Below are 24,677 nucleotides of genomic sequence, written 5' to 3'. Positions count from 1 at the left end.
TATTATTCGAATGGACCAAGGATCATTTGACACATTATTAGAGATAATCTGGCCAAATATTCAAAAAGAAGATACCGACATGTTTCAGGCTATTTCTGCTGATCAAAGGCTCTCTATAACAATAAGATACTTAGTAATTGGTACGAATTTGCTAATATAGCTAATTTATATAATTTATCTAATATAGCTAATTGTTTATACACTAAACATACACATAAAAAAAGAATTTAATTTCTAATGCACAAAGGTGTTTCTTCACTTCATTGAGGAAGCCCGGAACATTTTTACTTCTGCTGATTGTCCTAGGAATATTATTACACAAATTCACACCTCCGTACAATATTCCCCTGGCAGAAAATGATTAAAAAAGTTGAAAAAATAATTTAAATGACTTTACAGGAAAAACGGAGGGTGATAATTTTTTTAAATTACTTACATATTTGAAAACAGCGTGTATTAAATTACTAAAATCAGCTATTTTAATCTTTCGGCAAACCAAAATGTATTAAATTTGTCGAGTATTGTACTATATTACTTACTTCAAAAAATCATTCAAAGAAATATTAGGTATCTTTTGAACAATCTCACGCAACTCGCCGTAAAATAATAATTATTACATTTTAATGCTTTTTTGTCAAACAAAGGTTTTTGCGATGATAGTTTTTCACACTCGTTGAGGTTTTTCTATGCCGGCACGAAATGTTGTTTGCTTATCGTAATTCATAGATTCGATTATAAAATTTGTATTTTCAAACAATACTTTGGCGACGGGATGGTGACTGGTGGCAATCAGATACAGATTGAGCCGCTGCTGTAGTGTTTTATTGAATTATTTAAAGTTGTTTACATGGTGAATATACAATTAAGGGGCACGAGCCCGCGACGCGCTCGAATGCGCCGAGGGTTATCAGTAGAGAGAAACCGTCACGCCAGTGTTACCCAAGGGGCGCCTAGTTTTGACCCCAACAATACTTTCGGAATTTTAATCTTTTAATTTCTTGAAAGCACCGAATATCGTTGCCCGGAAGGGCTTAACTAATCTCTAAATCGCTTTTGCAGAATAGAAAAAAAGACGGAGAATTTTGGTTATTTGAAATCGTGTGATAACAGATGTTTAATTTAAAAAAAATTGGGTACCGGTTAAAAATGTTCCAGTTCCGATTTTTGTGTCAAATGCATAAAGTAATAAAATTTTGGAGTAAAAATTGAAATCGATAATTATTTATACTAGCAACACTAAACGTCATTCTATTGCGATACGTCGAACGTTTGCAAGTTTCGGTGAGTTTCCATGGCATTCTCTAACATTTTCGCTGAATAGATTATCTTATAATAACTTATAACCTCGTAATAAGTCAACTGTAGAATAGGTCGTGTTAAATATGCGCAATGATTAGAATATTGCACAACATTTTTCAGAATTGCGCACGAATTTAAACGATGTTGTCTCGGCTGTGCGGAACTGGCATGTGCCAGGGTCTGGGAGCCGCCAGGACGGTGGGGCTCTGGGGCGCGCGCGAGGGCGGTCTTCGTGCGGCCTCCGGCACCGGCGGTAGAATTAGAGCTCGACTGATCAAGGAGAAACCGACCTTATGGCAGAGGGCTATGGCGCCAGCTGGCGATGGAGGTGCACATATTTTTTACATATAACGTTAACGTGACCAGATGTCTTCCTTTCGTCCTCTGAACAAAAAATATATTATTTTGCTCACACAGCAATTTTGCCCTCTACAAAAATTCCTTCTTGTTTGATATTTTCAAAATCTGGTCACTTTTATATCGCACTGAAACTAAACCGAATGTATATTTCGTTAGCATTCAGCATCGGAAAGGGAGCGGTGGCCGGAGCTTCTGTGGTGGGCATGGGCGCTCTGTGTTTTTACGGAATAGGTCTTTCTTCCAAGCCTGGCACTTTAGAAATTTCGCAGTTAGTATATGACGTCGTTTAATTATGAATGTTATTTTTGCTACAAACAAACGATAACTCGGTTAAAAGTTTCAGTAAAATAATAAAATCTTTTAGCTTTTGTTAATATTTTTTAGCTTTTGGCCTGAACATGTAAAGGCTCGCATCAAGGACACTTATATATATTTTGGAAGTTCCATCGCTGTGAGCGCTGCTTCCGCGATGGCTATTTTCCGATCTCCGACGATAATGAATTTAGTTACGAGAAGCGGATGGATGGTAAATATTGTGTTGTACGTAAATAGTTTCTTTTCATTATCTTATCAAATTTATAATTAACGTTTTAAGGCTATGCTCGGTTCGTTGGCTTTGATGATCGGAACTGGAGCTGTAATGCGTAGCATCGACTACCAGCCCGGATTCGGAAATAAACAAATGGCTTGGCTGTTGCACTCCGGCGTCATCGGCGCTGTTTTGGCTCCCATGTGCTTCATGGGAGGACCTATTCTGATAAAAGCTGCTTGGTATGTGTACATTATCATTCGTCATAATCGAATAATTATTTTTAATAATCTCTTATCCATAGGTATACAGCCGGTATTGTAGGAGGATTGAGCACCGTAGCTGTCTGCGCGCCGTCTGGTGAATTCTTACAAATGGGAGCTCCTCTAGCCATGGGTCTGGGAGTCGTTTTTGCTTCTTCCGTTGCCGGCATGTTCTTACCGCCCACGACTGCCCTCGGAGCTGGACTTTATTCAATCGCTCTCTACGGAGGCTTAGTTGTATTCGGCGGATTATTAGTATACGATACTCAGAAAATTATCAGCCATGCTGAAAATTATCCGACGTACGGTTATAAGCCTTACGATCCAGTCAATGCGTTAGTATATTTTTATCATTATTTTTATGTCATTTGTGTTTTATCAATTAATAATTTTATTTGTATTTTCAGGGCTATGTCAATCTATTTAGACACTGTTAACATATTTGTACGAATTGCGACTATCTTGAGCGGCGGTGGAGGTAGAAGGAAGTAGACAGCTTCACAGTTTAACCTAAAGTGATCACAGTACTGTTACAACAGTGATAGTAATATTATTTTTTGATTAGCTTGTACAGTACCGTAAAAATTGTAACATAAATTGTATTATTAAATAAATAGTTGTTTAACAGTTTTATCGAAGTTTTCTATGGTATGAAGAAATTCATTGGAAGTAACATCTTCCAATTCTACTAACGCTTGACCTAATGAAAGTTCTCGGTAGTGAGCATTCCCACTGCGACGGCGACGGCACGATTTTATTGCTTTTGACGTGGATTTTTGATTTCTAAGAAGTGATAATTGTTTTTTACGCTCTCCAAAATTCGGTTTAGTATGCTTCGTTCGATTCTAACTTATTGTAAGTAGTAATATTGTTAAAAGTCTTAATATAAATGTTGCCACTGCAACGGCACGATTTTCTTGCTTTTGCCGTGAATTCTAAACAGACGAGCAGGTGAGGTCATTTGCTTCTCTCCTTGAATTTGGCTTGAAAAATCCATGTCATTTAATGGAATATATTGTAAACTAAATTTGTGTGCTAAGAATATTTTGACATTTTCAAAACTTGCTTTGAGATGTCGGGTTACAATGGAAGAGTTTATAAAAATAAAATAAAAAAGTTTGTAAGGCAGTTTTGTTTTTTTGACGCTTTATAATGGGATATTTTCAGGGGGCTTGCGCGAACCTTTTGATGTGAATGCTACGGTTCGTGCGAACCCCCCGTTAATCAGAAAAAAAATACTTTCGTTTTTTATGATTATCAGTGATTTTCTACTACTCTTTCGATTTTTAACCGTTTCTTTCAAATATTATCATATTTCGTCATTTATGGCGCCAATATTCAAATTTCGTTGGTAAGTTTTCTATGTCGATAAAAACGATCTCTACGAAGACGGTGGCATTAGTTTTTGGTAACCACGCACTGACTGTGCGCACATTTTTCGCCTAGCTTCCAAACTTCTCGTGCAGTGGTGAATATGGTGGAGTTTCCTCCTAGGCCTCGAACTAGCCACTCTCAAATGATTTCTAACAAAATCATCAGCTAGTGTGCTACTCTGCCAAATAATATTTCAGTGGGAATATTAATATTAAAAAAAAATGTTAGAAAATATTCACTGCGAATGCGAACCCCCTGGTAAAATTTTGGGAAAGCATCCCTGGATATTTTGTATGTTTACCTAGAACACGGTGGCAAGGGCGAAGCCCCGGCGTCGGGCCATTTGTAGATGGAGCGTTCTGTGACGGGAGATGATCGACAAAGGACAAGAAAAAGCTCCGGCGTCGGCTTTCAGTGAAGGTCAAACGTGCCAAAGGCAACATCCAGGCGTTGAGCTTGAGGGCTCAAGCCTTCGTTGGTGCGTATTTACATCCTGTCTCACTGCCAGGCCGCGGTATAGCTCCATGGTATCTCTAACGTCTGGTGGAAGGAAGGGGTTTCTCGAAACCAAAACTTTCTGACATCAAAAGTACATCATTATGAGAAACAGTATAACATTAAAGAATAAAAATAGATTCTTCACCTTCTAAATTATTTTAATATACTCGATTAAATATACATAAAATTTTAAATTCAACTAGATCGAATCTTGCATCAATTGATTCTAAACGATTTTTTTAAAACATGGAATGAACTTTATAGAAGTCTATGATGCAATTTGTATACATATTACATAATATAAATATAAGAAATGGATAGATATGAGTCTGTCGAATAAAGTATTCTTATAAAGTGAAATAAATTGTAATAAAATCGTTGATTGAAGACGATTCATAATAAATGTACATTTTATATATATACAAATGAAATTCAATTGAAACTATTAAAAATCTATTTTAGTACTACACTCAATATTACTTTAAAAAATCTGTCAATATTAGTTAAATAATACATTTAAATTCGCATATGTATAAAAAAGAATACTTTGGTATCTCTATCTATATAATTATAAAAACCATATTTAATTAATATTTAAGAATCACACTGCTTTATAAATATAAATAATACAGTTAAATATACACTTATTGTTCAACACTTTCATTAGAAAATCACAGAAGTTCGATAGAAGCAAAATTGCATTTTTCATCAAAACGATTTGTAGGATGGGCCAAAAATTACTATTGTTTAACTTTTGGCGATTGCTCGAGCATACAAAAACTTCACCATATTTAAATAGTAATGTACTATGACTAGAAATACGAGGGAGTTCCCAAAATTTTCCAGAATTAGTCTGTATGTATTATAAACGACAAGCAATTTTAAAACACATTTTTTTACATATAAATCTATTTTATATTTGGAAAAAGTGTAAAATTGTCGTGCTGTGAAATTCTGGAAACTTTTGTGTACTGCTTCGTATATTATATATTATATTGATAATAAAATAATTATTAAAGTACTATCTTTGCCCTAATCCGTATTATTTTGACCCACTCCGTACAAACAATCAAAGAAGGGAATATTCACTAATTTAATGATTATCTACGATAATCTATGTCAACACGATTAACATTAACAAATTTTAATTCACTAGCCGATTATGGAGACTGACGTTGAGCCTCCTCTTTAGGATTGATCGTAACAAAAATAATATACAAAATTTGGGGGCAGGGGGAGCAACAGAGGGTCGATCCTAGCGATCGTTATTAAAAAATAGTTGCTGTCATCTCTAGCATAAAAAAATAAACATCTGCTTCAAAAAATATTATTGTAGCTGCTTCTGCGGTATTATAGCTGCGAGTCTCAAAAGAATAATGGCCAAGAGTTTATCCAGCGGGTCTAGCGCGCCCCGCTGCAGCCATTTGGGAATGGTCGTCCGGGCGTGGCTGAAGCCCAGCTTTTGAAGGATGTAGTCCACTCCGTACGGTTCTATTGATTTTCCGCCCCAAGATAGCAGCCTAATGAAGAAATATAGCACGTCTCATAATCGTTCTTGAACTATTAATTGTATTAGAAATTAAATCTTACCGAACGGTAGGCTCTAAGTGCCAAGTCTTGCAGTGATACGTTCTCCAGTCTTTGTCGAATATGTTCACCTTTTGCTCGTTCTTAGAGTTATGCGAATTGTGATCCACCTTCTTTTTAAATGACTGTATTCCAGGGTCGACGTCGTGTGATTTTGAGCTTCCAGGCGTTGACGTCAGATTGTTAGGATCTGGTGACTGAGATCGGCCGCCCATCCCAGATGTCGACATCTATAATACATTTAAAATATTTTAATGCTGAAATTTAAGTCCGAAAAAATATTCGATACACACTAAAACAGCATTGCCATAAAAGGGTTAACCCATCCAATGCTAAGAACGCATCAAGTGTTTTAAAATTACTGTGTTAAAAGTCACAAAATTATCTTAGCAACGCTAGAAATGTTCCTATACGAAAATAAGCGAAGAAATACAAATCGATGTTGCATCTCGCATATTGCTCCATAGTTGGTCTGCACTTTGATATTACACTATGTTTTAAAAATATGATAACTAACCTTACCGATATTACTATGGACTTCCGATATAAAAGGGCTGATCAAAGTATATTCAAATCGAATTTTGATCATTAGGAGGGCGCAAAAACAATTATCACTTTTCAGAAGTCAAAAGCAATAAAATCGTGACGGCGGCGACACAATTTTCTTGCTTTTTTGCGCTCTCTAATTGGTCAAAATTCGATTTAGATATACTTTATTTGATTCTCACTTATTGTAAGTCGTAATATTGGTATAAAAAGTATGTTAGTTAATATGAAGGTTAGATAACCGAGTGTTTCCACTGTGACTGCACGATTTTATTGCTTTTGACGTGGGTTCTAAACAGGAACGTCCCTTGAATTTGGTCAGAAAAATGCATGTCATTTAATGAAATACTATGAATCTTAATGAAATCGAAATATTATTAAAACGATCACTGCTAACCAACTTTTGCCACCCTAAGGAAAAAGCTAAAATGACGACCCTGTATTTCTCCTTCGGAGAGTGCTTTATTTAGTTATATGGATTTCCCATGTTTCTTTAATTATATTTACATCCAATTCATCAGTTCCATTTTTTATTTTACAAATTATGTTGTGAACTTCATCTAAAGATACTGATTTAAATTCTCGAAATTTCAAATGTTTCATTATTGTATTGTAAAAAAAATCTCACCGTTCGTTCTTTCTCTTTAATGTACGAAGAAATCAGATCATGCAGGAAGAAGAACGCCTCAGCATCTACAGTCACGAAGATATGGTCTTCGAACTCAGTAATAAAATGACACTCGACAATAGTCTTCTCATCTAAAAAAAATACAACCTCAATAATATGAGTCAGCACTAAAAAATTAATTCAGAGGCAAACCTGGATTAATCGGCATTTTAGTTTGCTGCGAATGCTGCGTCTTGAGATGCAGCTGCAGCGAGGGCAACGAAAATATGACCTCTCTAGTATGATGCGGATCCACGAGCTTCGTACTTGTATTGGAAGTGCTCCTCTGAGGTCTATCTCTATCCCGATTGTCCCTATCTCTCTCTAAAGAGCCGCCATCGCGCTCCAGCGACGGGAAGCATTCAACGGCTGCAAAGCAATCGTTTAAATAATTCCAATGCTTGTTTACAATTCACATATAAATCTGATAAACCAACCATCTATGTCGCTGTTGAAGAAAGCGTAATGGAACCACTCTTTCAGCGTCTTGAACTGCGGTGGGAATATCATGTTGCGACTCATTCGACACACCGTCGCCATGGAATCGTGCTGAACGGCTGTGCTTCTGCTCGCACCTAAGCTTGCGGTGAGACTTTGAATCAGCTTTATATTCACATCACCTGAAACATTAATTAACGCCGTTAATAACGGGTTACTACAAGTAACCTGTTATTAACTAATTACCTCCATCTACGGGCACTTGTTGGACTTCAGTCGCGAAACTTATAAAAGTATCTTTTAAGCTGAACAAAGCCCAAGATTTTGATTTGAAGTTGATGCCGTGGAAGCATCCGAGTGATACGTGAGCTCCTTGCAGCTCCATAGTACCTCCTAAAACAGTGCCTGAAACATATTTATTAGATTAGATTTTAGAACTGATAATTCTGTACTAACTCTTTAAAATATACCGTTTTTTGGCAATCCCAATGGTAGTGCAGAAAGCTGCAATCCCGATATCAAGTATAACGCTTTGTGCCAATGCTTATTGTGACGATATTCAACACCATCAACTAATAACATAAAATATAATAGGGTTATATATATATAGACTATATTATATCTAACTAATGACATATCGATAAAGGCACGTACCGCAGTCCTTTTTACTTTTGCCAGGTTTTGCGGCGTTGTTGGCGTTAGCGGAATATGACGTGTATAAATTGCTAAATACTCTTTTACTACTCTTGAACTGCTGCGTGAAGAACTCTTCCAACTTTAATTGCATCTTGAATAAATCGGGAGTTGTGCTACGACTGATCAATAATTGCAGCTGTTGCCAATTAAGCGTGCCGTGAACGAGGATTATAGCTGGCCTGTAATTTAGTAACGAGCATGTCAAATTCATCTTTAGTAAAACTAAATAAAAATATTTTTTTAAGAGACTGCATTGTTTTTATATATGTTCATAAGTCTAACATTAGTTTAAAAGCTATCTTATCGTCCCGCAAGCTCAAAAAACTAAATATGATCGATTTTTTTTAATGGAAAATAGACAAATTTCTTAAAAATAAAAATACAGATTTTTCTGAGCTGAAAACTGGAAATAAACATAGCCAATACTAATCAGGAAAAGGTGGAAATAACAGATTGAGTGTTCATTATGTAAAATTCGTCACACATTGAATTTAATAAGCTCGTTAAAACTTATGGGTTTGTGTTAGTTTTCTGAATACTTCAAACATTTTTGATCAAAGCATTTATTTTTTAAAATGGATTTTAAATTGTATATCTAATATTGTAAAACTTTTGTTCAACACAAACAAGAAGCATACACATTTATTTATTTTATTTATTTTTTAGATTAAATTAAGACCATCGTGGCCTAACAGGTTACCCCAATGCGCCACGATGGTCGAAAACAAATTTTAAATTTATAAAACATAAAAAACGTATATATACATAAATATAACAATACTTAAACATAACAAAAAATTATAAAATATCAAAATTAAATGATACAAACTGGATCAGAACCTCGTAGCTAACATTAAATAAGTCAATATGTAATGTCAGCGTATTAAGGAGCCGGATGGCCACAGATATAGGCGAGTCGGCAAGTGCGGATGTCCTAGCCCTAACGGCCATCAAAAGAGGTCTCGATCGTGATTCTCGAAAATGTTTCGGAACCCAAAACTGGAATTTCTCGAGAATAGCTGGATTGTCGACAGCACCTTTTAGTGATCTAAAAAATGCTTAGCGACATACAGCTTTCTGCGAGAATTCAGCGAATCATATCCCAACGCTCCTAAAAGAAAGGCACTGGGATATAAGTACGGATAATAACCAAATGTCCTTTTGTAAAGGTATCTTAAATACCTTTTTTGAATTTTTCCACTAAAAGGGAATATTTGGCTAATCGGGGATTCCAAATTATAGATCCCGATTCAAGAATGCTACGAACTAAGGTGTCATAGAGGATGCGAATAACTGACGGATCGTCAAAGTGAAAGGCATTCCTCATAACAAAGCCGAGCATCTTGGAAGATTTATCACAGACGTCGTGTATGGGTAGAGAGAACCTTCATTTGCTCTCGAAAGTGATTCCGAGATCTTTAGTGGAAGTTTCTCTAGTCAAAATGTTACCACCGAGATGGTAGAAATTAGCTGATGGCGAACGGGATCGAGAAAATGACACAGTATGGCACTTTCCGACACTAAAGGGCAAATGGTTAATGGAAGCCCATCTCCACAGAGTCTAAATCACTTTGTAGAGAGGAGTCCACAACAGATCGAATGCATTTATATAATTTTAAATCATCTGCGTACAGAAGAAAACCTGAATTTTTAATTGCTGTATTTATGTCATTAATAAATAACACAAAAAGCAGAGGTCCCAGATTAGATCCTTGAGAATCCCCCGAAGGGGTAAAATATTCTTTTGACAATCGTCCACCATAGGTTACAAACTGTCTACGATTGCTTAAATAGCTCGAGAATAACCGAGTTAAATTATCTGAGCAACCGAGGTTCGACAATTTATTTAATAATAACCTATGACAAACTTTGTCAAAGGCTTTCTTAAAATCTGTATACACGACGTCTACTTGAATTCCCGCATCGAGAGAAGTTGTCACCGTTTTGGTGAACGACAGAAGGTTAGTAACAGTGGAACGGGCAGGACGAAACCCGTGCTGTTGGTCTAACAAAACTTGCCGAATGTGATTATAAAGATATTTATGAATAATTATTTCAAATAATTTAGCAGGAGCTGACAACACTGCGACTGGTCTATAATTCTTTATATATAATTTGTCACCCTTTTTATGAATAGGGGTGACTTTTGTGCATTTCCATAGATCAGGAAATGATGATGTTTTGAGAATCAGATCATAAATACATTTTAGAGGAGCAGCGAGACTTACTTCGCAACCCTTCAAAATAAAATCGGGAATTAAATCAGGTCCAGAAGAACGCCTTGTCTTTAATTTATTAAATCCGTATTTAAGATCTGAGTGCTCAGTTTCATTGATGGTCAGTACTGAAGACCAAGAACATGAAGAAGGAAGCGACTGAGCAGAAGGCGAAAAAGATTCCTCGAAAATAGAACGAAAATATTGCGCAAAACCGTCAGCAATATTTTGTGAACCGTCCAATGTTTTATCGTCGAGGTTCATCACTTTCGACGTCGACTGAGTAGCGCGTTTAGTGTTAATGAATTTCCAGAACGCTTTGGGATCACTAATTATTTGTTTTTGGCAACTTTTGTAATAATTGCGATGACAGGAAATTATCAAACACTTAACTTATTTTTTATATGAGACACTTATTTTTTATATGAGACATAACATTTAATCAGACTGACGCATAATAATTACCTATTGGTGGTAACATGATGTGGGTGCGTCTGAGCTATGTGCGCCATCCACTCGTCATTTAAAGCGACGCTGAGGTTACTGACTCGAGCCATCAGCATTGAAGTACCCATATAATCCAACCGTAGCTCTAAAGCGTTAAGACTTAATCCGCAATTGTGGTTAGGATTCGAACCCGGTTCTTCGATTATATGAACTGGAACATATTCTCACATGGATTATTTAGTTTAAATTAATAATAAAATATAAGAATAAAATTAAATACCAAAAGTATCTATGGTAGATAAGCTAATTGTGCCGCCCACGATGCCGCCTTTGGCGTCTAGAGAACTGCTACCCAATCCGACTCCAACGCACATATTACGATGTCCCGTACTTCCGATATTTAAGCGTCCCATGGAATGAAAGTCTTTGCTCAGCCAACTATAAAACCAATATAATATATTTAAATAATAACGATATGTTATATAATATATAAATATATTTTAATACTCACGTAACATTGCCCATTACATTTCCCATGTTCATGTGTACGTTTAATTTTGTAAAATTGAACGCAAATAAGACGAGCGTTTCCCAAGCTGCAGCCGGAGATTCGGTCGAACTCGATTGATTGGTTTCTAAGCTGTTTCCTCGACCGTCTGTTGATTTTTAAAGTTATAAAATATATTTAGAGCTATATCATTTCTCAACATACCTTTTAATTTTGGAATAATGCTGTTGTGCTTCGCTTTATCTTTCTGAGACACAATTGGAGACATGGTCTTTGATTGAGAACTATTGAACATAAAAATAAATCATAGCAATACTCAATAGTGTGATTTTAGGAATCAATGAATAAACATACGTATCAACATCGCAGGGTGCACTCAAACTAACGTCACCCAAAAATAACCGTCTCACTATGGTTCTCCTATACCACGCTTTAGGAAAAGCTAAAATCTCCGTCAATCTTCGCATATCGTACTTGAACGAAGCTGAACCAATGTCGATTATAGCTGAAATAAAATGGTTGTTAAATAAAATGTATAAAGAGAAGAACCATTCGAATAAGACTTACTGGAGAACCTAACTACGGCTGTTGATTGATCTGATTCGCTCTGATAGTCCAACTTTCTGGATCTAGACAGGTGGAATTTGACGAATTCGACGTTGATGCTGAGCGAATCTTTCCTTTCATTGTCAGACAATGGAGACCATTGCGGTTCTTTGATTCCTGGTTTTTTGCCACCATACGGATGGAATATATATACAGAGAAATCAGCTAAACAACCAGTGACGCTTAAACCTCCCATGGCAACACCAGGATGATTCATATCGCTGAAATGCCAATAATGTTTTTGCTCACTCAGCGATATAGATAATGTATTCTACATAATACATATTATATAATACTTACTCTTGTTGAGCTCGTTTCGAACTAAAGACTATATCCAAAGACGGCAATTGGAGCATACATTCGACCCTTGACACTGGAAGACACGAGAAGCGGAACGTCGAAGGCTGCATGTGGAAGTAGACTATTACGTCCACAGGGAATGAAGCGTACACATATTGACCGTACGACGTCGCCTCTCCCGTATCATCTTTCTCAGACATGAACATAGAATTAGACGTTTCCGGTGTGGATTTGGTCGGTATCGGTTCTAGCGTTTGTTCCAGAAACTCTAAAATGTGTGGACTAATAATAGTCTCTTCGGGAATGCTCTGGAGAGTCATCCAAGCGAACAGAGACGCTTTTTTGATTCCCACTTTCTTGGCTGACGTTAAATTGAGTTTGGCGTTTCCGCTCTGAGGCGATGCGATTTCATCTTGGACCGTTTTCGATTCGTAATGGACCTTAACATCCAAGCCCGGAACGTGGAAGATAGTCAAATCGATCAGGTACTGATTCCGCGTGTGTTGAGAATAATGCGCTTGGTACGTATTGTGTGTTGAATACTGCGATTGATTCTGCTTGCTGTGCTTTCTGGATATAGACGGACTTGATGGCGTTTGTTGAATTTGACTATTGTTTGTGAGATCCACTAAACCGCCCGAAGCAGATCTCTCCTTGCGTATTTTTATATGACTACTGAAAGAACATTGTCAAAAAATTCGCAAACTGCATTGTAATAATATTTGTATTATTTAATAGACTTACATTTTATCTTCTTCTCTTCCAGTGTCCTTTGTATGAAGAACACACTTTCCACTTTTGATCAAGACTTTAACGTCAAGTTCAAAATCAATGTTAGGTTCTTGATTCTTCTTTCCGCTACCACCAACAGATGAACTATCCAATGGTAGTAAACTGTAAAACATAATATTAATTGTAGTGCGCTTGTAATTTTTTTAAATTAAGTACATCTTACCTTTGTATAGGCTTTCTTCTGAGTTGAACAGTGTCTCCGTGAATATCGATATGACTGCCCCAACTATCGGTCTGTTGAAAGTTTGCTTCTTCGTGAACGTTGGAAGTAGAAGCACTGCCATTCGGAAGCGACGACTGCCTCGTGATTGTCGGATTGAACGTCACAATCCTGCCGTAGTTTACATTTCTATCCCTCAAAGAGGACGTTCTCGACAATCCCGGATGAGGCGAATTCTCGACCGAGCTCCAATTTCCGTCTTCTAAATTATGGGTATCGGAGTTCAGCATCGATATGTGTGTATCCAGATCGCCGGAAGGTATGAGTGTCTCTTCAGAGCCTTGATCATCTTTTGTGGAAAGACTTGCGACTATTGTACTATCGCAGCTGAAATAAGAGTTAAAATTTAGCAGATTTGCACTCGAACATCCCCAGCAAACACCCGCCTCCCTTTTGGGAGAGGGTATATAAGACTTATGGCCCTACAGCGTCAGACTGTTTGAGTCTTGTGAATGTATGGGAATATCATCTAATATAAAAAACACTTTAGCATCGGGTAAAAATTATGTTAAAAGTCTTACTGTAGTGGGGCAATTTTGCAAAAATTAATCAGTTTTGATAAAACTGCTATGATTTTCAAACTAGTATGAATTTTAAAACAAAAGTTGTAGGACTATTTTATCTTAACCTGAAATATTTAAATGAAAACTTTTTCGATGGTTCACATACTATTTTAGAGTATTTTTTTGGAAAATTTCAAAACTACACGAAATTTTGATAAAATAAAATATTCATCATTTTTTTTACTATTTATAACAAAAAAGTTATGCGGTATCTTCATAATTGAATGTATTTAAATAAATTACTTTTTCGATGGTTCTCAATCTATGTTCCGCATACTATTTTAAAGTTTTTTGGAAAACTTTCAAACTAGTCTAAATATTGAAGAAGCTAAATACTTTTTTTATGAATTTTTTAAGAAATTGATCTTTATAATTAAATGTATTTAAATAAATATTTTTTTAGTAGTTCTCAATTTGATTTTTTTTTAGAAAAACTGTGATAACTTTTAAATTAGGCGATATGTTTAAAAAATGTTGTGGTATCTTAATATTTTAATGTATTTAAATAAATTACTTTTTCGACAGTTCTCAATCTGTCTTTCGCATTCTAGTTTAGAGTTTATTGGGAAACTTTCAAACTATACTCTATTTGCGTTAACACAGTCAGTTCAAGAGCTATCCATTTCATCATTATTCATAATTGAGAAAGAGATGGACATTTTAGGTTTAAGCCCTACTATTAGCTCTAAAGCACACAATATGGATATACTTGTCAATACTCCTGTTTATATTTTGAACAAATAATAGAAATTAAAACCATTACTTTATTTTTTTATATTTATCAATTAGTTGGAGTAATGATAAGTATTATATATATAGAGTGTATATTTGTAATGTGTGCTTTAGATCTAATACTAAGAGCGTAAACCAAAATTTGCCGTCTCTTTTTCAATTATAAATAATAATGAAATGGATAGTTCTCAAACTGACTTGTGTTAACGCAAATAGGGTATAGTCTAAGTTTTGATAAAGTTGAATATTTATTTTACAAACTTTATAAGAAATTAATCTTCATAATTAAATGTATTTTAATCAATTCTTTTTTAGTCGTTCTCAAACTGTGCTCTGCAAATTTGAGGATTTTTTTAGAAAAACAGTGATAACTTTCAGATATGGCAGTATGTTGAAAAAAATGTAATGTGGTATCTTTATAATTTATATAAATTTTCAATTTGTGTTACTAATACTATTTTGTAGTTTTTTGGGAAACTTTCAAATTAGTCTTAATTCTGATGAAGTTAAATATTTATTTTTATGAATTTTGTAAGAAATTGATTTTTATAATTTGAAGAATTTATTTAACTATTTTAATGGCAAGCGAAATTAGGCAGTGTATGATAAGAATGCAAAGCATTTTTTGGCAAATATAGATTATTTTATAAATATATTTAAAAAAAATATTTCTGAAAACTTGCATTTTTACTATTTATTATAAGAACAAAATTAAATCCAGTTTATAAAAGTAAATACACAAAAAGTATAGAAAAAAAATATTTCATAATTTAAAAAAAAAAATACAAAACTCGAAACGGACACTCGCGTCCTAATGGCATTCATGTCGTCGTTCGTAAGCGGACATCGGCGTCCTTACGGCATTTAAACGGTAAAATATATTTTTAGTGGTTTTCAATATGTTCTGTGAATTTGAATTTTTTTAGAAATACAAAAGTATGTTGAAAAAAACGTTATGTGCTATATTCATAGTTGAATTTATTTTAAATAATATTATATTTAAATATATTATTATTCATTTATGTTAGATGTGTTAACAGACACAATTGATCTAAAAATGTAAATAACCATCCGAAGATATTGAATGCTATCTGTAGGAACAAGCAAAACTCTAGAATAATACGTAAGAATTCTACAGGGTTAAAAAATGGCGTAAAACTCATATGAGGGTAAATCAAAGTCTAGTATGTTACAATATTAGCAAGTTCTGCGACCACTGATAATCATATTTTATAAATGTACTATTGTATTTATCACCTACTGTCGAAGGTTGAAACTAAACTCAATGTTATATATTTTTTTTGCATAATAAAGTTTTGTATAAGGAATGACACGGAATATGCGTAACCCGAGACAATGCTAAGAATTTAATTGATTATTTTCTTTGACGGTGATAGACTGAACTTTATAGGGAGAACAGGATTACACTCTCTTTGGTTTCAAAGTGTGTTCAAGTTGACTCAAAATATTTTGTAAACTTATATCCAGAAAGTGTTTTAATAAATAACGTATGTAAAAAGTTGTTATAAATTTTATTAAATTGAATACCTCTCAGTATCTCCGAAGTCTTCAGGAGTAGGACTAGGCACCATGAACGATCTAGATCTATTCGATCCTAAGCCCAATTTGCCTTTAGTGATTGACGTGGCTTTGACACTTTGGCGTCTCAATTTCTGAATCATGTCTCTGCAATATATCGTTCATTGAAATCGCAGGTTATATAAAATAAATAGGAATTCAACAACAATATAAAACCTTCTAAAATCTTTAAATACTAAAGCTTCCAATTCGTGTAGCTTTTTCATTTCTTGCTCAATAGTACCATAGCTAGCTCCCAAGACTTGCAAATCGTTTATGATCTTAGCTTGCTCATTCATCTCTTTCTCGATTAGCTTAGACCGTTTTTTGGAATCGATTGATGTATCAAACACGAAAGACGGTAAATTATCTGACCATTTCTTCGATGAACGTTGAATGATACTCTCCTGAAGATTAAACCGCATTGAGAAAAGCAATTCTGACATCATATATTGTTTTTATTATTCTACACACCTGCGAATCTCGACTGACGTTAGCTTCGTCAAATTCGTCGCTATCGTATTGCAACTTTAACGGATCTTCTTCTTCCGAGCCCGTTAGCATTGTCAACGTGTGTCCGAGAGCCGAGAGTTGTTTACCGACATTCACGTCTAAATGTATATCAACGCCTTCCATTTGCCAAGATACGTTCAATAACCATTTAGCATTTTCTATAACAAGAATTAATAACTAGTGTATATTTCAATATTCCGGCCAATAGTTTAATCTACTTTCTATTTATAGCACAGAAATATTATTATGTTACCTCATTGAATATGAGAAATTTTTTTTTGACTACATGGAAATAAATATGTATACATATTTTCAACACACCAAAAATACAAAAATTAAGTAACAAAACATGTATGAAGCAATAATTTGATTTAACATTCTATTCATACCGTTGTGTTGTTTAGCAGCTATGGTTCTACTGCAGACTTCATAAGTTCCTTCAGATACGCTGCACAAGTTCATTATGGACGTATCGCCCATATCAGGTTTCCAATCATCGAGTGACGTCTCAAAATCTTCGGCGAAACGCAAACAGAGGCCAACAAATCTGCCCTTACTGACTAGAGAACCAGAACTGCACGCCGATATACTGGTATTTTCTAAAGTTACGACGACAGCTCCTCTAGATTCCAGATCGTACATACTTCGATGGCACACAGTTGACTAGAATTAAAAATAAAATAAAATTATTCAGGTGCAAAGCATACTGTGATTATAAATATATTTATAGTTACAATCGGTAGTTGATTTAGTGGCAAGCATATTCCCATGTCGTCCACAGTCAACTGCAGAAACAACGTGCTGAGATGCGGCAGAGTGCCAATCTGCGAGCTGAACTGCACTTTCTCGAACACTTGAATTGTCGCTTTCAAGACTTCTTTGTTTAGATTGGCTCTTTTTTCATTCCAGTACTCGTACGCGTTTTTGTAATTCAACCATACAAGAATGGCTTTGTCTATCGCCATCGGCTGGACGTAGATCAACGGACGCTTCAGAGTGATAAGGACGACTTCTTTGTCATCTCCGGAGACCATCTCGTCTTGGAAAGCGTTACGGAGTGCGATTCTGGTCTTAAAAAATGCATACTGCTGAAACTCCGGCTCGGCCTCTTCGAACATCGCATTTTTGATCAGCTGTCCTAAGCTAAGGTTGATATCTACTTGAGCTTTAGCAAAGAGCTTTGTGTTATACGGAGTACTTGGTTGTGAGACGTTCTCGAAACGATTGGACAATTGGAATTCTACCGTTCCTGTCTCCAATCTTACTGCAGAGTTGCTCGGAGTGGTCGCAGTGAGTTGGATCCTCTGTATAATAATAGCAATCAATAATATGCATTTTGCCAAAATAAAAAAAAAATGCAAAAAAAAACAAAAAAAGAATAATAATAATATAAATAAAAAATAATATATAAAATAAAAATAACATAAATTAAAAATAAAAATAAGAATACAAAAAAATGCACTACAAACCTTAATCCGTATAATCAATTGAAATAAGACTTTATTGGTAACTGTGGTTATGTCGTCTTCGTCTGACCATAAAGGTACTGGTTTTTCTCCACCGTATACTTTTTGGACCACTTCATTCACTTCCTAAATTGCCAAATATGAATCAAATATATTTTGGTTTATTATATATTAACACATTACAGACGGCTGATGCGTCATTAGTAAATCTATCATTATGAGCCGTTGACTCATTTATGCGTCATTTATAATTAGCCAGGAAAATTAATATTAAAATTTTTATATAGTGAATTATTATTTTAATTTGTTAAGAATGCAAACGTTTCAGACCTCTGAATGGCATCATAATGAATTTTTGTCAGTATGTAATTTATAGTAGTAAAAAATGACGATCCTCAAATTATTTTAAAGGATTTACTTCAAGAGTTCAAAATTAAAAATCTTGTGTTTTTAACAGTTATAATAATGTTAACAAAAATTGTACCTTCATAAACACTTTCTGCACAAACACAAGATGGTTCAATAGATCGGTCGATAAGGAATGCTCGAAGGTTCCAATTTCGGCCGTTGCTGATAAATAAGATCCGGTTTTAAGGACAACACCTTCCATTGGACTATCAGTACCCGGTCCTACAGTTCCGGGAGCTCCACGATTTCCACTTGTGCCTTCGGACACATATTGAGCCGATACATGAACTGCCGGTAGGGCTATATTTGCAGAGCTCGGTAAGTTAGCTTCACTTGCCTGACGACAGATACACGTTTATAAAAAAAATATTCTAGAATATGACCATCTCTTATTTTCATATATACCTGTAGTTTGGTAACAAAACTTAAAGAATGCTGAGGTAGATCGATAGTGAAGCAAGCTTTCGAGCCAGTCACGCCATTGCTGTGAACGTTGTCCATCTTGTATTGGGCTTGCAAAGATGGTAGAAGAGCTGCTGTGACACTGAAGCTCTAGAAAAATAAACATTTTTAATTGAGCAGCAGTTCTTAGATGTCATTTGCAGGACGAATAGCTTTAAAGTCAGTAGTAGAATATTACTTGTAATGCTACTGAAAAATGCATAATCAACGGTTGGAAGAAAGCACGATTCAGATTCTTGGAAGACGGTACTCTTCGGATCGGTCTGGGCGGAGGTGGAGGAAGATGTTCTGGAGATTCAGTCTCGTCTATCGTCTGCTTCGAGATCCTTGATGTTCTAGTTACGCCCAATTCCTAACAATAACCAAAATATTAAGTGTAAAAATATACATTTTACTCGCGATATTCAACTTTAAATGGATTCCATTAAAAACTGCAGAATCTAACTAAAATATTTTAAAAAACAAATTTTTATTTCATTTTTTGTTAAATAATTTTTGTCCGGAATAATTAGTAACAGCAAAAATCTTGTGCGGAAATTTTCTGATCGAAATAATCACTGAAACATTCTTTGCATATTTTATAAACTAGTTTTATTTTATGTATAAACAGTTGTAATAAGTGTTATATTCACAAATAAATAAATATTTAACCTGTAAAGTAGAAGACAATTGTTTGCTAGATCTCGTCATCATTCCATGCAAAGCGACTGGATGCTGAGGCAAGTCCATTCTTATCGGACCGATGCTCAACAATCCGTGATTGACTTCTTTCCGGCTATCGTCTGATGAGTAGAGAGCTTGTGACTTTCCAATAGTCACTCGTACGACAGTTCTAAAATAATAATACAATCAAAAACAGGTAAAGTCTGCGTTAATACGATTTAAAAAATCACTTACTGTTGATTTGGCAGTACTCCTTCTAATAAAACGATCATCGTCCGACCCAGATGGCCAGAGAGATACCAATTGGATATCTTTGAAGCCGTCAAAGATAACTGCAAAGAAGTCATCTCCGCCTCCAGCTTCAGTCCTGAGAGGGACGCTAATAAGCGAGTCCTATGAATCCTCACAACACCGGTGATAGCGATTCCGAAACCGTTATCGGACCGCACGTAATCTCTAGAAGGCGGTCTTGGCGTTGACGGTTTACTCTGCTTACTAGCATCAAAATCCGGCACAATTGAAAGCCTATATAAAATACACGAGCACAATTAATTTTAGGAAGTTTGGGGTGTGAGCATTGGATCAGATTGAATGATCACCGGTGAGTGACGGTCTTCATGTCGGGCATCGTTGCGTACAAGTCGAGGAGGTAATATAGAGTCCGCCAACATCTGGGCATCAATTTGCCTTGAGTGTTGAGAACTAAAGAAGGCACGTCTTTATCTTGGTGAGAGAGAGTGCTGGTGATGTTCGAGTCGACTATGGTCATGGGCGTATCGGTGTCGGTGTACATCGGAGTATGAGCACCTTCGTTTAGGAAGCTGTAACCTGAAATACAAATCGAGAGTAAGCATTTCCCATTGGCAATGAAAAGATTTAAATATATAGAATGAAAGTTGGAGATTTAAAATATCCTCGTTTGGTTTCAAAAATAGCATGAGCACAAGAGAAGTTTAATTTTTTATTATAACACATATAAGATATTCTCTATAAGCTGAAAATAGCTCATTATTAGAGAATTTTCAATACCGGATACATATGAACTATTCCAGATTAGGAAAAACTAGGAAAATTTTCGATCAGAATTATAATTATATAATAATTGGGCAAATGTATACAAACTGAATTTTGGTCAATAGGAGGGCGCAAAAACGATTATCACTTCTCAGAAGTCAAAAATTCACGTCAAAAGCAAGATAATCGTGACGGAGCCGTCGCAGTGGGAACGCTCGGTAACGAGCATTTTCACTGCGATGGCGACGGCACGATTTTATTGCTTTTGACGTGAATTTTTGACTTCTGAGAAGGGATAGTTGTTTTTGCGCTCTCTTATTGACAAACTTTGGTTTAGATATGCTTCATTCGATTCTCACTTATTGTAAGTCATAATAATGCTACAAAAAGTTTCAATATGAAGGCTAGATAACCGAGCGTTTCGACTGTGATGGCAACGGCATGATTTTATTGCTTTTGACATAGATTCTAAACAGGATTCTTTGCTTTCTCTTTTTTAAATAATTATCAAGCCATCTTAAAAGATGCAGTATTAAAGGTAATTTTTAAGGATTATCTGAATTTGTAGTCTGAACGATTATTGGGCAAAGAACTCCGAATACTAGTAGAATCTAAAATAAATATTTGAGTGGCTCATATACTAACCGAGCTTTCCTTTCACGGTTTTACCGGTGGACCTCAACTTTTGCGCAAATGATTGAGGCCTACTGCGTCCTATTGCCGGTTGAACCTTTTGCTGCGCTTGCAGATGAGTGAAACTCTGTGAACCCGATCCTGGTATTAGTTGTGTTTGCGTTATCGGAATATTCGCTATTGGATCCGTTTTGATCACCACTGGTTCTACTGAAACTAATAATACAATCAAGTAAACGTACTTCATAAATCTTACATTTTGGCAAATTACTGACTTGACGGTTTCCGTCTGAATCGCGGAGTCTTAGATTGATCCCTGAGCTCGATTTGAGTGTCTTTGACGTTCTGACACATGTTACTGATCTGATGCAATAGCCTCAATAAAGGCATGTTAACCTAAAGTAATAAAATAATTAGGATCATAGTTTAAATTGTAGTCAATTGATAAAATTACCTGCTGCGATATGTATCTGATATTTAAGCTAAAGTTCAGCTTGGTGCTGATGTGCTTCTTCAATTGGCCGCGAGATATGTATAAAATATTTTGGTGCTGCATCAGGTCCTTTACGGTCAAGTCGGCTATCTTTTTAATGTCGATGTCTAGACCGACTTTCTCGCAGATGAAGGACGGTACTTCCATTCCGAGATCGACGTGCAACGGATTGCCTGATTTTTTGAGACCCTTTGATTTTTTCTTTTCAGGTTTACCAAATTCGCTGACGACGATGTCGATGCGGAACATGTCCATCATCGCTTCTAACGACATGTTACAACCTAATGCTTCCAACGAAGATAGCGTTTTAGTGCCTAAAAAAGATTACATCTTCACACCTTTACTCAAAGTTTCTAAGACAAAGCAAGAAATATAAATACCTTGATTGACTTGATGCGAGGCCAATCCCAACGACGATAAAAATGGTTTAAATATTAAATGTGCGTCTAAAAGTGTCAATGAATCTTGCACTGTGTACTGATAGTGGTTTGGTTGAGCGTTGTACTGAGTGGTAGTAGAGTTCGGCTGCGCTTCTACATTCGGCTCTATCGGCGGTTTATCATTGCATTTTTGTGACACTTTAGTAATCGGATTCTGTTTGGCCATCCAACTGTAGAGATCTTCTCTGGCTTTGTTCTCACTTTTTCGCTCTTGACTTTCATTCGAGTACAACGACGGATTCGAACCCAAGAAAACAGCATCGTCTTTTAAAGTATCGTAACCTGTAAATGATTTTTTCAATACAAATATAGAGAAATGTTTTTAACACAAAGTTAAAACATGCCTGTTAGCGTGTCTTCGGCGAATTGTAGCGGACGTAATGAGAACGGGAGATTCGTGAAGACGGCGCTGGAACGATTGCTCGGCGGTGGTGGACCTTTTGATACTAAAAATCTCATTAAGCAACTAATATTGATAGCACATGATATAAATACCTGATGGAGGACTATTTGAAGCAAACGAAGGTCCGATTGGACTACTCGTCGGTATGTTCAATTGATTACGTCCTGAATAAACATTAACACGATTAAACTTGCCGTTAAAAAGCAACTCAATTCTATTATAACTCACCTGGTAAATTGAGTCTATAATTATTACTATTGTTATAATTGACTAGATTGCTCAGCAGCGTCGAGTTTTCATCCATGATTTCGCCATCTTCGACGACTTCTTCGGACACGTCTTCGATCACGTTCGGCAGAGTGAATGTGACATTCAAAGGTTTCATCAGTTTAGTCTTGTAGTTGTGTTCTAAAAGCAACGGTGTGTATAATATGTTCTTCCATTGACGAGTCAGCACTACAACACCCTAAAAATATGATTATAATTAATTATTTTTTCAAGCATTATAATGAACAGAATTCGGTCAATTTACCGCCAGCAATTCCCTGTCGTCAATTGATCACTAGCATAATTTACCCTTTAGAAGCAATGAGATGTGATGGTCAAATCATAAAGTTATTTTTTATGATTTGACCAAATTCTGCCTAAGCCCTTTGATTAGCGAGTTATTTTTTCAGCATATACATTATTTTTTTTAAATTCGTTTTGGTAATTTTTTTCAAATATAATTTTAATTTATTGTATTATATTTATTGATAAAAAAAATCCATGGCTCTCTACATTTTATTTTAATCTTTTTTATTTACGTCTCACTTTTATCAACTTCTGATTATTTTATTTACGTCTCACATTTGTTAACTTATGGTTATTTTATTTAAGTATATATTAGAGTAAATGTTGCTTTATTAATAAAGATATTTATTGGTTCTTAACATTTTATTTTTTATTTAAATTTTTGCCTTAAGCTATGATTAGCATATTTTTTGAATTCTCTAACTATGAAGGAATAGTAGATAAATACAAAAATAACATTGTTTCAATCCATTATTCTGGATAAAACAAAAAATACCCTAATATTAATTGAAACACGTAATACTATAAAACAACACACAGTCGGAAACGGTACAAGACGTAAATAAAAAAATATTTTAATAAAATGTTGAGAGCCACTGAATTTGAAATAAAAAAATACAATAGAGAAACTTAAATAAAAAATATTTTTTTATGATTTGACCAAACACATCTTTTTGCTTCTAGGTGGTAAAATATGCTAGCGATCAATTGTCGGCTATAAAATGTTTATACGATCAATTTACTCGTAATGAACAATGATCTTACTCTTCTCAGTGTAGACAAAGACGGCAGATGCTTCTCCGTCAGATCGGCTTGAATAGCAGCAATATCCGCTTGTAATATATATCGTAATAAGATCGCACATAGCTGCAGTGAAGTGTCTTCGCGAAGAGCTTGAGATAGATGTGTTTGACGAGAATATCGACTCTGAAATAATCATTTTTATAGTAAGATTCATTTTAGAGAAGCAACGAACGGAAAAAGCAACTAATCTGGCGTAATTGAAACAGAGAAAATTTAGTAGGATAAGAGTAACATTACCATCACCAATATTTATGTGATGTTTTTTCTACTTATATGAAGTGAAAACAATTAAGGCAATATATATAAAAATATTAGATTTATAGAAACTAAGGATCTAAAACTATATCTTAAGATAAAAAATATTACTTTTATAGGAAAATGAAGCTGTGGAAAATCTAATGAAGCTGCCATCAAACTAGCACACGTAGCAGTAGTTCTCCTGTAGTACGCCCTATGCAAAGCGAACGTTTTGATTCCGAGGCGATTTGATGGATTCATCCAGGCGTTTATCGCCGAAGAAGCAGTGGTTAAAAGGTTTAGATCCATCCTAAAACCAAAGCAACATTGAACATATTGTACATTATAA

The 24,677-nt window shown here is 35.3% G+C and overlaps 2 protein-coding genes across 6 annotated transcripts in view; one reads left to right on the top strand and one right to left on the bottom strand.

The window, feature by feature from the left end:
- Nucleotides 1-1,245: 1,245 nt before the first annotated feature.
- On the top strand, nucleotides 1,246-3,081 carry LOC148225942 (growth hormone-inducible transmembrane protein-like). Its single transcript, XM_088204864.1, has 7 exons — nucleotides 1,246-1,281; nucleotides 1,420-1,627; nucleotides 1,816-1,927; nucleotides 2,044-2,185; nucleotides 2,255-2,430; nucleotides 2,493-2,786; nucleotides 2,859-3,081. Exons 2-7 carry the CDS (start codon nucleotides 1,441-1,443, stop codon nucleotides 2,941-2,943), a joined length of 996 nt encoding a protein of 331 aa, XP_088060990.1. The 5' UTR covers nucleotides 1,246-1,281; nucleotides 1,420-1,440; the 3' UTR covers nucleotides 2,944-3,081.
- Nucleotides 3,082-4,463: 1,382 nt separating this feature from the next.
- tweek (transmembrane protein KIAA1109 homolog tweek) overlaps nucleotides 4,464-24,677 on the bottom strand; it is a 29,796-nt gene continuing 9,582 nt past the window's right edge. The window contains exons 7-44 of one of the 5 annotated variants that reach the window (XM_088203343.1): nucleotides 24,458-24,638; nucleotides 24,053-24,214; nucleotides 22,943-23,180; nucleotides 22,807-22,878; nucleotides 22,656-22,757; nucleotides 22,252-22,593; nucleotides 21,833-22,185; nucleotides 21,654-21,774; nucleotides 21,391-21,594; nucleotides 20,331-20,559; nucleotides 19,966-20,256; nucleotides 19,720-19,900; nucleotides 19,247-19,420; nucleotides 19,012-19,158; nucleotides 18,683-18,943; nucleotides 18,202-18,324; nucleotides 17,467-18,036; nucleotides 17,122-17,395; nucleotides 16,694-16,890; nucleotides 16,397-16,626; nucleotides 16,190-16,327; nucleotides 13,290-13,673; nucleotides 13,079-13,228; nucleotides 12,335-13,009; nucleotides 11,996-12,255; nucleotides 11,783-11,933; nucleotides 11,633-11,712; nucleotides 11,432-11,576; nucleotides 11,201-11,358; nucleotides 10,939-11,131; nucleotides 8,216-8,436; nucleotides 8,032-8,133; nucleotides 7,808-7,966; nucleotides 7,561-7,743; nucleotides 7,277-7,492; nucleotides 7,085-7,215; nucleotides 5,914-6,140; nucleotides 4,464-5,843 (exon numbers count right to left, since the gene is read on the bottom strand). In XM_088203343.1, the coding sequence (XP_088059469.1) occupies nucleotides 5,651-5,843; nucleotides 5,914-6,140; nucleotides 7,085-7,215; nucleotides 7,277-7,492; nucleotides 7,561-7,743; nucleotides 7,808-7,966; nucleotides 8,032-8,133; nucleotides 8,216-8,436; nucleotides 10,939-11,131; nucleotides 11,201-11,358; nucleotides 11,432-11,576; nucleotides 11,633-11,712; nucleotides 11,783-11,933; nucleotides 11,996-12,255; nucleotides 12,335-13,009; nucleotides 13,079-13,228; nucleotides 13,290-13,673; nucleotides 16,190-16,327; nucleotides 16,397-16,626; nucleotides 16,694-16,890; nucleotides 17,122-17,395; nucleotides 17,467-18,036; nucleotides 18,202-18,324; nucleotides 18,683-18,943; nucleotides 19,012-19,158; nucleotides 19,247-19,420; nucleotides 19,720-19,900; nucleotides 19,966-20,256; nucleotides 20,331-20,559; nucleotides 21,391-21,594; nucleotides 21,654-21,774; nucleotides 21,833-22,185; nucleotides 22,252-22,593; nucleotides 22,656-22,757; nucleotides 22,807-22,878; nucleotides 22,943-23,180; nucleotides 24,053-24,214; nucleotides 24,458-24,638 (8,218 nt within the window). In that variant the 3' untranslated portion in view covers nucleotides 4,464-5,650. The remainder of the gene's footprint in view (nucleotides 5,844-5,913; nucleotides 6,141-7,084; nucleotides 7,216-7,276; nucleotides 7,493-7,560; nucleotides 7,744-7,807; nucleotides 7,967-8,031; nucleotides 8,134-8,215; nucleotides 8,437-10,938; nucleotides 11,132-11,200; nucleotides 11,359-11,431; nucleotides 11,577-11,632; nucleotides 11,713-11,782; nucleotides 11,934-11,995; nucleotides 12,256-12,334; nucleotides 13,010-13,078; nucleotides 13,229-13,289; nucleotides 13,674-16,189; nucleotides 16,328-16,396; nucleotides 16,627-16,693; nucleotides 16,891-17,121; nucleotides 17,396-17,466; nucleotides 18,037-18,201; nucleotides 18,325-18,682; nucleotides 18,944-19,011; nucleotides 19,159-19,246; nucleotides 19,421-19,719; nucleotides 19,901-19,965; nucleotides 20,257-20,330; nucleotides 20,560-21,390; nucleotides 21,595-21,653; nucleotides 21,775-21,832; nucleotides 22,186-22,251; nucleotides 22,594-22,655; nucleotides 22,758-22,806; nucleotides 22,879-22,942; nucleotides 23,181-24,052; nucleotides 24,215-24,457; nucleotides 24,639-24,677) is intronic. The other 4 variants (XM_088203344.1, XM_088203345.1, XM_088203346.1 and 1 more) reach the window with 4 other exon arrangements.

Source organism: Plectrocnemia conspersa, unplaced genomic scaffold, assembly GCF_051122295.1.
Source record: "Plectrocnemia conspersa isolate PC_06_02 unplaced genomic scaffold, ASM5112229v1 ptg000014l, whole genome shotgun sequence".
Taxonomy (NCBI): Eukaryota; Metazoa; Arthropoda; class Insecta; order Trichoptera; family Polycentropodidae; genus Plectrocnemia; species Plectrocnemia conspersa.
The sequence above is the reverse complement of the archived record's forward strand: the minus strand, read 5'-3'. Positions and strand labels throughout refer to the sequence as shown.